Source organism: Gobio gobio (genome assembly GCF_949357685.1).
Source record: "Gobio gobio genome assembly, chromosome: 3".
Lineage (NCBI taxonomy): Eukaryota > Metazoa > Chordata > Actinopteri > Cypriniformes > Gobionidae > Gobio > Gobio gobio.
Window position 1 is genome coordinate 63,767,468 of NC_137099.1, and position 14,912 is coordinate 63,782,379.

The 14,912-nt window shown below is 39.6% G+C and overlaps 1 protein-coding gene across 1 annotated transcript; it reads right to left on the reverse strand.

Moving 5' to 3' along the window:
- Positions 1 to 2,515: 2,515 nt before the first annotated feature.
- Positions 2,516 to 11,227, reverse strand: LOC307124235 (B-cell receptor CD22-like; the record flags this gene model as incomplete). The annotated part of the gene is made up of 10 exons (XM_079813283.1): positions 2,516 to 2,856; positions 3,120 to 3,175; positions 3,250 to 3,350; positions 3,517 to 3,562; positions 3,662 to 3,761; positions 3,827 to 4,069; positions 4,165 to 4,422; positions 4,516 to 4,603; positions 10,662 to 10,861; positions 10,951 to 11,227. 10 exons carry the CDS (start codon positions 11,225 to 11,227, stop codon positions 2,756 to 2,758), a joined length of 1,470 nt encoding a protein of 489 aa, XP_079669409.1. The 3' UTR covers positions 2,516 to 2,755.
- Between the last annotated feature and the right edge of the window lie 3,685 nt (positions 11,228 to 14,912).

The window sequence follows — 14,912 nt, forward strand, 5'->3', positions numbered from 1 at the left end:
AGAAATATTAAAATACTGAAATACTGTTGGTGATCTCGTGTTTTTTAGTTCTTACTGAGAATCATCCATAAAAGAGTAAGCTACATTTTTAATTTGCAGGGTATATAAGGTGGAATAACATTCATAGCACGCTACTCACTACTTTTGAGTACTTTTAAAAGGGCTACTTTTTACTCCTACTTTGAGTAGTATTTAGGACAGGTAGCCTACTTTTACTCTACTAGCACTACATTTTTTGACAAGTAACAGTACTTTTACTTGAGTATGCGTTTTTAGTACTCTTTCCACCACTGCATCAAAGCAACGCGAGAGCTAATGAAGAGCAAACGGCTCCTTATGCTTTTGAATCGCTCTCACGGTACTGTCACGTCATATGCCAATCGGTCTGCACGGAGTGGATCTCAAGGTCCAAAGTTGAGGACCCCTGTACTAAAGTCACAAAAAAAACATTAATTTTCACCATTGTTGATTCATGTTAATGTTAAAAAGTCCAGGGTCAAGAGCCGAACTAAAGCACACACTCATCACCATAATGGTGACTTCTTATTTTTTTCAATATGACATCAACATCTAAACCTCTATAAATTCTCAACAAGAACATGTGTATGAAAGAAATAAAGTCAGACTGGATTATAAAAAGTGAAGATGCTGAGATCTTGAGAGATCTGTACATTTTCTGTTAAAGTTTTTTGCACTTAATTTAAATTTTAGGGTTTACTTTAATTTTAAGATAATTTTACGTTTTTTTCAGTGAAGGTATTTGATCGTAATAATTCAGGAAATACCTGTAAAATAACATTGTTCTTCGGTTTATTTAAATGAGGATATTTCACTTTAATTTAGGGTTTCAACAGCGCTGTGACACACCTCCAGATAAAACAGTCAAGCATCTGACAGCATACAGTAACAGCCCATAATCAAAATAAAATAAAAACAAACTTACTGTAAAGTTAGGGTGACCAGATTTATCATGGTGGAATACGGGGCGGAAAGGACAGGCACACTCCCATTTCACATAGTTATGATATGATACAGTTATTTTATTTTTGTCAAATAAAAAAAATAACAAAGAAGCAAATTACAAACAATAGGACAATTACGATAGAGTTACAAATTAAACTACGTTTTTCAGGTACAGTAGGTTTATTTAACATGTATACATTTATTTAAAGGGGTGATGAATTGAGAAATCAACTTTCCCTTGAGCTTTTGATATATAAAAGGTCATCATAATATAAGAATATCCTGTAAGTTTCATATCCTGAAAACTTCCTTGTTAGTCAAATAAAAGTATTTATTGACATCTGGCTCAGCAAACAATAGATCTGCAAATATTTGCTTCCCTCAAGATGTCTGGAAACACACCATTAGCAGGGCTCAATCCGAGGGGCGGGATACACGGTTGTGTTTCAAATTCCCTCTGCACGCAATAGGATAGCGCTACAACCAACCAGAGTGCTATCAGTGGTGAGACAACAATCACAAGCGGGTTGTGGCTGAGTCCCATGTGCTTTCCCAACAGCAAAGCTAGTTGATAGTTTAATCTTTTGCCGAATATGGTTGGCAAAACTCCGAACACATCTTCCTTTTTTAAGAATGACTTCAATGCCGTTCTTTGTTAGCAGGGAAGTAGATTTCACGCGGAAACGTCGCAACTCTGCCGTCATTATGTTAAGCCCGCACACCGACTCTATACACGATGGGATTGGCCTGATTAGAGTTTGTTTTTTCAAGCTCACAAGCCAACGGAGAGTTGCTAGATGAACCTGACTGCAAATTACATGTGCTGCCGCTAGGGTGCGTCTAGATTTCTAGGCTAGACTGGATTTGCAGACAGAATGAGATTAAAACCGATGCTGTGCCTTCTATATTGGATGCGGCAGGAATGGTACAACACACTTATGTGAGTAAAAAATGTTTTTATATGTGACAGTATTGCATTGTTACTAATCGTTTGATATCTACTGAGTATATGTACATGTCTAACTAAACATAATTAACAATAACGTACCACGCTGTCACAGGCTCGAGTATCCTTTTCGATTTGAGGTGTTGTTGGTTCTTTGTCCGACGATTCAGGATCAGACTCTGGGTCGAACATGTATGGGCCAGGGCTCACAAAATCTCTAGCCCGACGTCCCGGACTACCAAATTGTATCACCGGCCTGATGTGCGTAACATCTTTTGTTGTTTGATTAACATTAATGACACAGACAGATATTTTAGGCTCCTGTCACTTTAAGACTGAATGCTAGGATCACATATTGACTGTTTGTTCACTTGCACCATAACCGACTGTATTTACGTGAGATACTCCACATAGGAATTTACACAAACATGTCTGCATTTGACCATTCAGATGCAAAGAGAATTCAGAATCACCTGAGAGAACGCTTTGGATGTGTGTCAATTACAGGACTGTCCTGGGAAAATGGGACGTCTGGTCACCCTACGTAAAGTCGTGATGAGGGTTAGGGTAAGGCAAAACCAGCACTTTAAAGCACAGACTCTTTGTACCTTTTTATCATTTAATGTTTTATTTGAAAAGAATAAAGAGAAAAATCTGTCACATGGACCCTTTAATAACATAAATACTATCAAATGTATAAAATATTATTGAAACAATTAGTTTATTAGTTACACTTTGACTGTTTCTTCATGTCACACATGAATATAATCCATTACTTTCTACAGGACCTTTGAGGACCTTTGAGAAACATCACTTCACTGACGAATGGAAACTCTGAAGAGGCGTTCAATTTTCATTGGTAGTTGGCTGTGGGCGTGTCCAGCGACGCAACAAAAGCTGAGAAAAGTTTAGCTTGTGCTTCATTTTAGCGTGGTGTCTTGCTGTGGCTACAACAGAAATAACACACACATTTACACAGGTCGGAATATTTTTAAAGCACATGAAACAACACTACAAATAATCTGAGTTATCTCAATTTCTTTTTTTTTTTTAAAAGAATATGATTTCTGTCAGTGAGACGACATGTATAATCCAGTTTGTAATAGAAAGAAAAGACTGTTTAGTGTCTATTGACTAGTAGACTGACTACTGAGGACATAATCTTATCTTTATTGATTATCTTGAGAAGACCTGAGGATCTCCAACTTACAGATTCTCATATTCAGAAGAGCCCGACTGGAGAACAGCAGGTCTGGGATGGACAGTCTATGGGAAACACACTGATTATTTATTACCTGCACAAACTCTATTGCTTGTGTAGTTTATGATATTTCACTCACTGTGAGTGTGTCGTACAGGTCAGGTGATCTGGACTTGAGCTCAAGAGCTGTATATGTTCCTGCTCTGGGATCATCGTTCTACAGCGAAACAGACAGAAGGACTTACAGCACAAAACAAGAGATTTTGCATGACAATCAAAAGTGTAATCAGTCCAGAGTCTCTCTTCTCACATACATTCATGAGTGTGATGATATGCATGTTCTACGTGTATAAAGAAGCTCTAACGGATGTATTGGTGTCATTCTGTGGTTCTTTGATCATCTCACCTCATAATCGTGTGCTGCAGATCTACAGTTTATCCTTTTCTTCTGACTGTTGAACAGGAAATGGAAACAAGTCGTTTCATTTAATAATCAAATGTACTGCAGTTTAAAAACAAATATTACTCTTTGTTGATACATTTCTATTTACATTGTATAGAGTATGATGATGATGATGATGATGATGATGAATAATCCTACACATGCCACTGTGATCCCCGACCAGACATGCCAGCCAAGACCACGATGAACTGAAAGAGGAAGAATATAATTAAATCTGCAAATTAAGAATGAGATGTGTTAATAAAAGCTTCACCTGTGACAGTTACAGCGTCTGATCTCTGAGATCCATGTTGATTGTGAGCCTGACAGTAGAAGCGTCCACTCTGTAGTGCACTGAAACTCTGTCCAGATCCAACAGCTGAGGTTTCATTCTCCTTAAACCAGCTGAAGTTCAGAGCAGGAGGGTTTGAATCACTGCTGCAGCTCAGAGTCACTGAATCTCCCTCCACTATTACACCAGATGGACTGATGGACACTGAGACGCTCCTGGGTGGGTCTGAAAAGGACAAAAGGAACTGCAAAATCTTCTTTTGGGATTGTTTGTTTATTTATCTGTTTGTTACCACAGTTACTGAACCATCATTAACTCACACATGACGTTTAGAGTCACAGCATCAGAGTATTTCTCTCCATGTTCATTGATGGTCTTGCACTTGTATTCTCCACTGTCATCAGAGCTGATCTTTGAGATGCTGTAGATTCTTCCAGATCTTACAAACGCTTCTCCTTTAAACCAGCTGAAGTTCAGAGCAGGAGGGTTTGAATCACTGCTGCAGCTCAGAGTCACTGAATCTCCCTCCACTATTACACCAGATGGACTGATGGACACTGAGACACTCCTCGGAGGATCTAACACATAAAAAAACATCAATATCATTAAATATCACAATAAATTTGAAATCACTGGCTATGTTCAAAGGCTTCAATGTCACCATTACTCACACATGACGTCTAAAGTCACAGTGGAGTATTTCTCTCCATGTTTATTGATGGACTTGCACTTGTATTCTCCACTGTCATCAGAGCTGATCTTTGGAAGATATTACTGAATGTTTATTTAACCATAGCGAAAGTTTATTTCTTACCTAAGTTAATTTTTCATCTCTATTTTTTATGTTTATTTAAAATAAGATATATCTGATATTATTATAATCTTATATCTGTTATTTAATAGTTGAGATCATTCTTTAATGCTGATCTGACAGCAGAAGACACGAGCAGTGGTTTAAATCCCAGTTGTGCAGATGGGGTGTGTTAACACTGCGTTACAATGAGCCCCTATTAAAAATATGCCATTATATTCTATACTTTTATGAATTTTTTTGAGAAACTATGAAAAAAGGGTGAATAATGACTGAGAGTTAACATTCAAAAATTATTCATTATTATTATGTTTTTAAATATGCTGTTTAGCTGTATTTAGCGATGTGATTGTTGTCAAACTCAAAAATGAGTATATTTTTAATTATTAAAAAATGCCATTATTTTATTTTAAAAAGTTAATAGTTGCATTTTATTGACACAATATTTTATTTTGTCTTAGATATTTTTTTGATTATATCAGGTAACATTTTAAGCTGTCATTTGCTCATGTTACAATGTGCCCCACCTATGGGGAATGTTGTCACATTTCACTTGCATTCTTTCAGGGTAAACCAAGAAAAAAGTATACACTGTATTAATGAAACAAAACCACATAATTGTACTAGACATGTGTGACATTAATGTGGGATAAAATAAATACTCTCAACCCCAAGTGGATTTACACAAACTTACACAGTCAAAAAGCGTTAGGTTGTGCCCCACTCTCCCCTACCACATGCATTATGTACTCAGCGTCAAAAAACAAATATTACATATAACCAGCTGGACCTCCTATGACTCAAATAATCTGATGAATTTTGCACACATGACCTGAGTCTGAGTTCTGTTGTTACAGATAGAGGGTCAGAATATAAACAACATCAATCAATGGATCCATCCTGCCTCATGTCAGCAGGCCAGGATGCTGGAGCAGGTGTGGGGAATATTTTAGTAAGGAATATCCAAAACAACTTGTGTTTTTGTTAGTGATGCACCGATCATGATTTTACATGGCCGATTCCGATACCGATTTCCTTTTTGTTTGTTTTTTACACAATAAAAGAATGAAAATATACATGAACAAGATGTTTATTTGGTATTTAACAGGCTAAATTTATGGAGTCAAAATAGGGCCACATATATCTGCAAAATAACACAATGTTTTGCAAACAAAAAATATGTTTTGCAAAAAAAAAAAAAAAAATTTGCAAAAAAAATAGAATATTGAGAAAAAAATGCTTTTTTGCAAGTAAAAAAATAGTAATTGCAAAAGAAAAGTTACCACTGAGAGAAAAAATAAAGTTTAGCAAAGTAAAACTTGCAGCATTGACTTTGCAACGCCTTTGCGCCGCTCCTTTAAATCCGCGTTTCCGTCATCCGTGCCTCTGCGGCGCAAGCTTTCCTTTGCGCTTCATTTTTCTTTGCGCCTCGCTTTGTGTCCCTGATTTGACGTGGGGGAGGGGTCAAGAGGTTGGGGTGTGTACATGGGTGTGTACAAGGGACGAAGGCGCGTCCTTCTCGTTACGTCAATCAATACAATCTGACTTAAATTTGGCCACTCGCCCTTGAGGCTGAGCAACTGTGCTGATCTCTCGCTGTCTCAATTAATTTGCCCAATCTCATTCACTTTCTATGCAGAGGATGATCCATCGATGTCTAGCATTCTGGTGTAAGGGTTATAAATACCCATGTTGCATGCATGCAGCTCTCAGCTATGTTAACTAACCAAACTACATCAGGAATCATTTCTTGAATCTGTCTGACACATCATCAGTGTTGGGGTAAAGTGTTACAAGTAGAGCTGTCAATTTAACTCATTAATTAAAAAAAAACACATGATTAAAAAAATGTATGCAATTAATCATGCCCAATATATTCTTGTGTTCAAAGACAGCTAGATGATATGCAGCAGAATGACACACAGAGGTCTCGAGATCCATACGGTCTGGGGCTCGCGCTGATGACGTAACGAGAAGGACGCGCCTTCGTCCCTTGTACACACCCATGTACACACCCCAACCTCTTGACCCCTCCCCCACGTCAAATCAGGGACACAAAGCGAGGCGCAAAGAAAAATGAAGCGCAAAGGAAAGCTTGCGCCGCAGAGGCACGGATGACGGAAACGTGGATTTAAAGGAGCGACGCAAAGGTGTTGCAAAGTCAATGCTGCAAGTTTTACTTTGCTAAACTTTATTTTTTCTCTCAGTGGTAACTTTTCTTTTGCAATTACTATTTTTTTACTTGCAAAAAAGCATTTTTTTCTCAATATTCTATTTTTTTTGCAATTTTTTTTTTTTTTTTTTTGCAAAACATATTTTTTGTTTGCAAAACATTGTGTTATTTTGCAGATATATGTGGCCCTATTTTGACTCCATATTAATTGGCTTTTGCCTAATTAAAAAACAAGTCCTCAATCTGAAATTAACAGGAAATGTAATTGGAAATTAAAAGGCTGAAAGGTGAAATTAATGGCAACATCTGCATATTCTGCAATCCAAACAAAGATGTTACTTAAATCAGCATTTGTTTTTAAATTCAGTGTAAAGAAAAAAAGTCTTTACCAGTGAATTTAAATAAAACCAAAGTATATCATTGTTCCAAAATGTTAAATCAAATAATGTTTAGTGCAACGAAAAAAACTAAGATGCTACAGCAGGTGCTTTTTAAATCAAATTAAGTCAATGTAATTTTAAGGTAAAATAAAGGTAACACTTTAGAATAATGGTCATTAGTTAACATTAGTTAAAGGTCCCATGGCATGGCATTTTTCTATTATTTTATAATGTTTCCTGAGGTGTACTTATATTGTTAGTATGATTTTTACATCATAAAATGTCATAATTTAGAAATAAAAGGCATTTTTTCTATACTGCTGTTTGCCCTGTGGCTGAATGCCCTGCTTCAAGAGGCGTGTCTGCTGTGAGACTTCAGTAAAAACGCCCACTGTTGTGATTGGCTGACATCTTTGCATTTTAAATGAGCGGAGGGGGCGTGGTTTAACGAGGCACGAGCAGGCACGAGCTGCTGCCAGAGATGGATGGACCTGTGTTCACTTCTCATCAGTTCTCTCAGCATGTCTCAGTTCAGGGTGAACTGTTACAGCATATACTTCAGGTTATTAGTTTATTTCTAGTCGGAGGGACTGTCACTCTTGTCAGAAAGTTAGTAACTTTAGTAAATTATGGATCAGCGCTGACTCGAGATGCGAACAGTTTAGAACGATTCAGTCCGATTTGGTGAACTGGTTCGGTTCACTAAAAAGAACCGATTCAAAAGAATGATTCGTTCGCGAAACGGACATCACGGAGACGGAGCGATTGCTAACAAAGTTATTTATAGTAACTTACTGAGTTATGAGAGCGCTGTCTGTCAGCGCGAGTTTATTGTGTTTGTATCTGAGAGTTCTGAATAAACACGAGTCCCAGTCACATAACACATAACTTTGTAACACATGCAATGTACCATTACAGCGAGATGAACGAGTTAGTAAGTGTTGAGTATAGCATATGTTCCAATCATTTGAATAGCGTCAGTGACGCGCATTGAGTAACGTTACACAGCGCAAACAAAGACACAACAACAGTAATCGAATGTAATCCAGTTTATTGTGGGGAAAGCTGGCTAGCCTAGCCGGATACGCTCACGCTTACCCTCCTTCTGCTTAATCTCTGGCCGTGTTTGGCTCCTCCGCTGTGGGCAGATGCAGTACTGGGGGTCGGGGATGTTGAAGGCCGAGCTTCGCGTGTGTGAGGTTTATCTCTAAAGATGTGGCTCTGCCGGTGTTGAGCAGAAAAGACTGTATACACATTTTAGAACAGATAGACGCGACGAGGACGTACAAAAACACTGACTCACAAGATAGAAAACACGAAAACACCGTTCTGTCGGGAGAGAGAGAAGCCGCTGCGTGTGCACGAATAATAAATAATAAGCTACACATAAGAAATCACTGATCACAGATCAGAAGGAACTGAAAAAAGACTTCTGTTTTCATTTGTACATCCAAACACTGAGAAACTGCCAGCATTCACTCGTTCACAAGTAATGATCTCTCGCGTTTGCATGGGCGTGCCAGATTCTCTGGGCGGGGGAAAGGGAGGAAACCGTTCCTGCTTGGACATCAAACCAGGAGACTTCAGGATTGGCTCGTCTGGCCTGTCATTTTCTCAAAGGCAGAGAAGGACAGCCAGAACTCGGTTTTACACCGATCAACATTTCTATCCACTTGGGGTCAATATTCAGGCTAGGGGAACTCATATTAATGTTGAAAAACCTCATAAAATGAAAATTTTATGCCATGGGACCTTTAAGGTATTAACTAACATGAACTAACCATGAGCAGTACATTTGTTACTATATTTGTTCATCTTTGTTAACGTTAGTTAATATAAACATCACAGTGCATTAACTAATGTTAACAAGATTTTAATAATGCATTAGTAAATGTTGAAATTAACATAAACAAAGATTAATAAACGCTTTATAAGTGCAGTTCATTAATAGTTAATGTTAACTAATGTAGTTAACTAATATTAACTAATGACCATTATTCTAAAGTGTTACCAAATAAAAATGATCATCCTATAAGCCAGTGGTTCCCAACCTTTTCCCCAGGGGACCCCTATTATAAATTTCCAAATCCTTTAAGGAATCACACAAAATTACAGCAGATCAATAAACATGTATTTATTTTTTTCTCAGAACTATTTTGTCTTTGTGTGATTTTTTTTCCTTGAATAATCAAATTCACAAAATCAATAGCAATACATTCAAATGATCACTGTTCCCCAAAACAAAACAAAAAAACTAAATGAAAAAGGTAACACTTTGAATTTTACCCAGCTGGGATTTTCAGTACACCGATGGCGCGCTAGTTGGAGCTCTTTTGATGCAAAACCAATGTACTCACGAATCCAGGAAACACAAGATTCCAATTGCAGAATAGAAACCTCTAATCCTCACTCCCTGACGAGATGATAAACAGCAACCCCGTCGTGTCCCATGACGATGTTGAGTGGATGTCGATTAACTCCTCTCTCCTCCAACTGTTGAGATGCATCCACTAAAGTCCACGCAGTGCTCCAAATCTTGACTCGACGATCTGTTTCTTAACGAAAATATGCACGCACTTGCCTCCTAACTACGCACATCACTGTGATACTTTTTCCACTGAATGAATAAAATAAACACGAGTATATTCTTCCGGATTTCAACCAAATTACCCAATTTATTATAACTGCACCACTGAACTTGAGAAATTAAACACGGGATTATTCTTCCGGATGATTTCTCAATCTAACTCTAATAAAACAAATAAGCGTAATGAAAAAACTTTGATTCTCTCACGTGAGATGCTCATGCATAAATTTGACTCACACGGAGTTGAAGTGTGCAGCCTCTTTCCAAACTCGCTCAAAATGTCCTCGCGTGCTGCCAGCTGCAAACCTGATGCGTGACACGGTCACACAAGCAGCTCAGCGTTGACTCACTGCCAGCTTTTCTCTTGGCTGCGAACACTTGTTCCCCTCCGAGCTTCCTCTCGTTCTCTTCCGACCCCTCCCCGTTTCAACTTGAGAGGTCAAAATCCACAGTTCTCATCGCAAATATGACGTTCTCAAAAAAACAGTCCTTGTATGAATTCTTTCCCACATATGCACATTTGAAAACTTTCAGAAACAATATATATAAAAATACATTATATATAAAAAACACAAAGTCCACACCAATACAAATATGACATACAAATTATGACATTCTCTTGTCTCTTCTTTTTCCTACTACAGTTTTACTTTTGTCAGGGCTCTACATTTACTATTGAAACACTGATTATTTAAATGTTTACAGATCGGCACAATTTATTTACATTGTAAGTGTCAACAACCTGTTTTTTTTTTTTTTTAAGGAGGGACCGGTGAACCGGTGAACAAGGCTGTATTGTGTTCTGACCCATACTCACACATGACATTGAGATGAAGATCAGGAGAGATGTGATGGTGTCCATGTACAGCACAGCTATATCTGCCTGCATCCTCTCTTCTGACTGACTGCAGCAGGAGTTCATTGTTTCTGTCTCTTCTCTCAGTTAATGGCTGTGAGTTTCTGGACCAGATGAATGTTGCTCTGTCAGTCAGAGTGCAGCTGCTTTTACATGTCAGACGGACTGAATCTCCCTCTGTCACTCTCTCAGGAGACTCCACCTGAAGATCTGAACACAACACACACATTATATCTAGTGCTGCTGTCATACACTGATTATTATTCAACATAATGCACAGAACAAGAGATAAACCTCACCAAACTCATCTGTGACAGCAAGAGTCACTCCTGGATAACCAATCCATTTTCCATCATCAGTGATGAATCTGAAATAGTACTTGTGTGAATCCTCTAGTGTCACATGACTCAGTCTGACGTTGCAGTTCTGCTGTTGATCTCCCAGATACTGAAGCCTCTGACTGTATTCAGGGTCCTCAGACAGATCTGGAAACTCTCCATTAACTTTTACCAGTGTTTTGGTCCAGAACACGTTCTTGATCTGATATCCAGTAGGGTATGTATAAGTGCATCTCATTATCACTGTTGAGTCCTTTAGTGCACAGATGTGTGAAGGACTGTAAAGGCCCATTTATACTTCTGCGTCGAGTGTACGCCGTAGTGTACGCCGTAGGCTACGCGCGTAGCCGACGCCGTCGTGAGCATTTATACTTCTGCGCTGTTGTCTGCGTCAATGTGCAATTCCACATGCAGACACTAGAAGGCAGTGTCCTCGGGCATGTTGGTGTAATCAAGACAACAGCCGAAGAAGAAGCAGCTTGATGTGTAGAATCTGTACATTCATGTCGGAGTATCAGCAGCAGTGAGAGAGCGGCTTTTCTTGCAGCTTGAGTTGTTGTATCTAATACAAATTAAGCATCTCTAGTTGATTAGTAAAGTTAAATAAGGCGATCTGGCGCTGGAATGCATTTGTGAAACCATGCGGAGGCGGAGCTCGTGGCCGCTGTTTTCAGCAGCGGTGGCTCAGCAAGCGATTGTTGTTGCGGAGACTTCATTCACGAAATATACCCTAATGTGTCCCTGTTCTTGATATACAATTACTGATTAACATCTTTGGTTTTAATGAGAAAATAAATAAACTATATTCAGCGGATCTATGTATTTATTTACTACCATAAAGAATCGCTGGACTGCAAAATAGTGTGTTATAGCAGACGTAAGGAACTATCATCCAATTTCTGGACACACACACACACACTCCTATCGCAGATTTTTTATTTATTTATTGACCTGAGGGAAGGGTTCTGGCAGACCAATCACATCGCTTGCGGTCCGCGTAGAATTGACGCGTTGTTACATTTTTGGAGAGGTGCGCGTCAGGCTACGGCGTAGGGTACGGCGTATCCAACGCGTCTATGCGTAGGGTACGCCGTACCCTCTGCGTGCACTCGACGCAGAAGTATAAATTGGCCTTAACTCACACCCCAATCAGCACTAGAAACCCCTGAAACACAACATTCACAAGGATAAATGATAATGCCCATCGATGAGTTAAACAGGGCCCCTGAAACACACATTAACCCCTTAAGCCTTGCGATGACGTGCTCGGGTTGAAGCACTATTTTTAGCACGAGTGTAATGTTTATTAATACATTTAACGTAAAAAAACATAATTAATCTTGACAAACTATATATCATTCTAAAGGTCTAAACCCCAAGCATCGAGGACAGACCACTGTTTTTCAATGAAAAGCTTATAACGGCTATATTTTTGCATTAATGTAAGCAAAAATAACATCCCATAGAGCATTTTTAATCCAACGAAACAATAACGGTGTAATATTGATGGTTAATCCTTTGTTTACATCGCATTTCTTCGGAGCGAAGTATCATACTAGACTGTTATGCAATAAAATAATGCACCAAAAACGTCTCCCGGTAGCATAAAGTGACATGGGTTTATAGCTTAGAATGTTACGAACATAATAAAACCACCCGCACTCAAAAACATGCAAAGATAGCCGGGATCTAGTCCGAAATGTCCAACCATAGCACTCGGTTTAGCTGATGTCATGATGTGCTCATCATGATATTGTCTGTTTATCTGGAGCCAATAAAAGCATTGAATCGTCATGACTGACAGAAAATGTAGCCAATGAGCACACGATTCCAACGATACCTGGCATGTTTATATTCGTCACATGGGCGTGATTATTTATTCATTTGAATCTGGCGCGATCTCTCTCTCTCTCTCCACGAGAAGCTGCGAGTTAGTCTGTGACACACCTCCCCTGTCATTTGACAGCTAACAGCTAAAGGGCTAGTAAACAGACGGTCTCTTTGTAGTAACTGTTTGCTAATCTTACTAACTGGACGGAATTTATTATCCAATGGATCGTCAAAAGAAGTTTTTTTTCTGCTGAAGATGTTTATTTGAGCTCACTCGAAGCAGCGATGTGGAAAACATTGAGGAGAGTGAAGATAGCGATGACGTTGATATGCTTGTTGACAGAGAAGTTGATCCAATAATATATCGGTGAGTTGCTATGTGTAGTTGTTTATGTATATTGAGACTGTGTGTGAGAATGTATTTATTTTATTTTTTCTGTGTGCTAGAAAAAATGCAATATACCAGTATGCATTATACATATGGTAATATTTTGCATTTTAGTAAAGATCCCTTAGCCAGATAGCTATCTTGTGAGCCACGTTTAGATTCTACCCGGCAGGAGGGCTACACATGGGAGAAAGAGAAAACAAGCTGTTGTAGCTGGTATTGTAAGCTTTTTTATATTTATCATAAAGCTACAAGATGTGAACAATATACGTGATTTTAGTGTGAAAAAAAGCTTTCTAAACATTTCCTGTGTAAAGTTATGTTACATTTTACTGCTACCATGACAACACAGCACCCTAAACGACTTTAAAGCTCAAATAACATATATATAATTTTTCCCCATGTGTGTGTAAATAAAACGGCTCGGGTTATGTATATAACCCTTGTTCCCTGAGAAAGGGAACGAGCACTGCATCGGAACGACAAATTTGGGGACACTCCCTAAGCAACAGCGCGTCTGAAGTATGAATGAAATCAGGCCAATCCTGATTGGTGTTGCGTCATGACGTAACTATGACGGCATACCCGGAAGATACATAAAGGGGAGCTCGAGCATAGTAATGGCAGTTATCGCGATGAAGCATGCGCTCCAGGCCTGCCGAGGTGTGGCGACGAGATGCAGTGCTCGTTCCCTTTCTCAGGAAACAAGGGTTATATACATAACCCGAGCCGTTCCCTTTCGAGGGAATTCCCACTGCATCGGAACGACGAATTTGGGGAACGAGTACCCACTAGGCCACACCGACGGTAGCACCAGTCCTAGTGTGAAGCCGGAGACCGGGCACAGCTAGGACTGGAGTACCCTAGCACCGGGCGTCGCAGGGAGGTGCAGACTATAAAATCTAATAAAAGTGTGCGGAGTAGCCCATCCGGCCGCCTCGCAAATGTCCTGCAAAGGGACCCCAGAAAGGAGGGCCACCGAAGAGGCCATGCCCCTGGTGGAATGTGCCCTCATGGCCATAGGTGAAGGCAGGTTGCGCACCTGATAGGCCGTGGCTATTGCCTGGACAATCCAGTTACTGATAGTCTGGGTTGACGCAGGCAGCCCCTTCTTAGATGAACCAAAACACACTAATAGATGCTCAGATTTCCTCCACTGCGCAGACTTCTCCACATATAATTTAAGGGCTCTGACCGGGCAGGTGAAGTCTCCCTTCTTCCGCCGTCACGTGAGGCGGAGGATGAAATGCCTGAAGAACCAAAGGCTTGACCACGCTAGATGGCACCTTGGGCACATAACCAGCCCTAGGGTGTAAGATGGCCTTCACTTTGCCAGGGGCAAACTCCAGGCAAGTCGGCGTAAGCGCCAAGGCCTGACACTGCATGAAAACACTGAAATCCGGCATTATCCGGGCATGGTATACTCCTGTGTAATTTGATGTTTACCGGATGTATGTGGGAAAAAGCGGATCAGAGTAACACGGAACAGTATATTTCCAGAAAAACCCGGAAACCTCACGTATGCGGACGTATACAGGAATCCGTGAAATTTCACGGACATATACAGCTGAAACACTGCTGGGTGTGCTAGGACTGAAGACTGTTAGGTGTGAAGAAGACCTTTCATATGTTAATGACTGACACTTGTGCTGGCTGTTCTCAGAGGGAGGGGGGGCAGGGGAGGACTTCAGGATTGAGAATTATC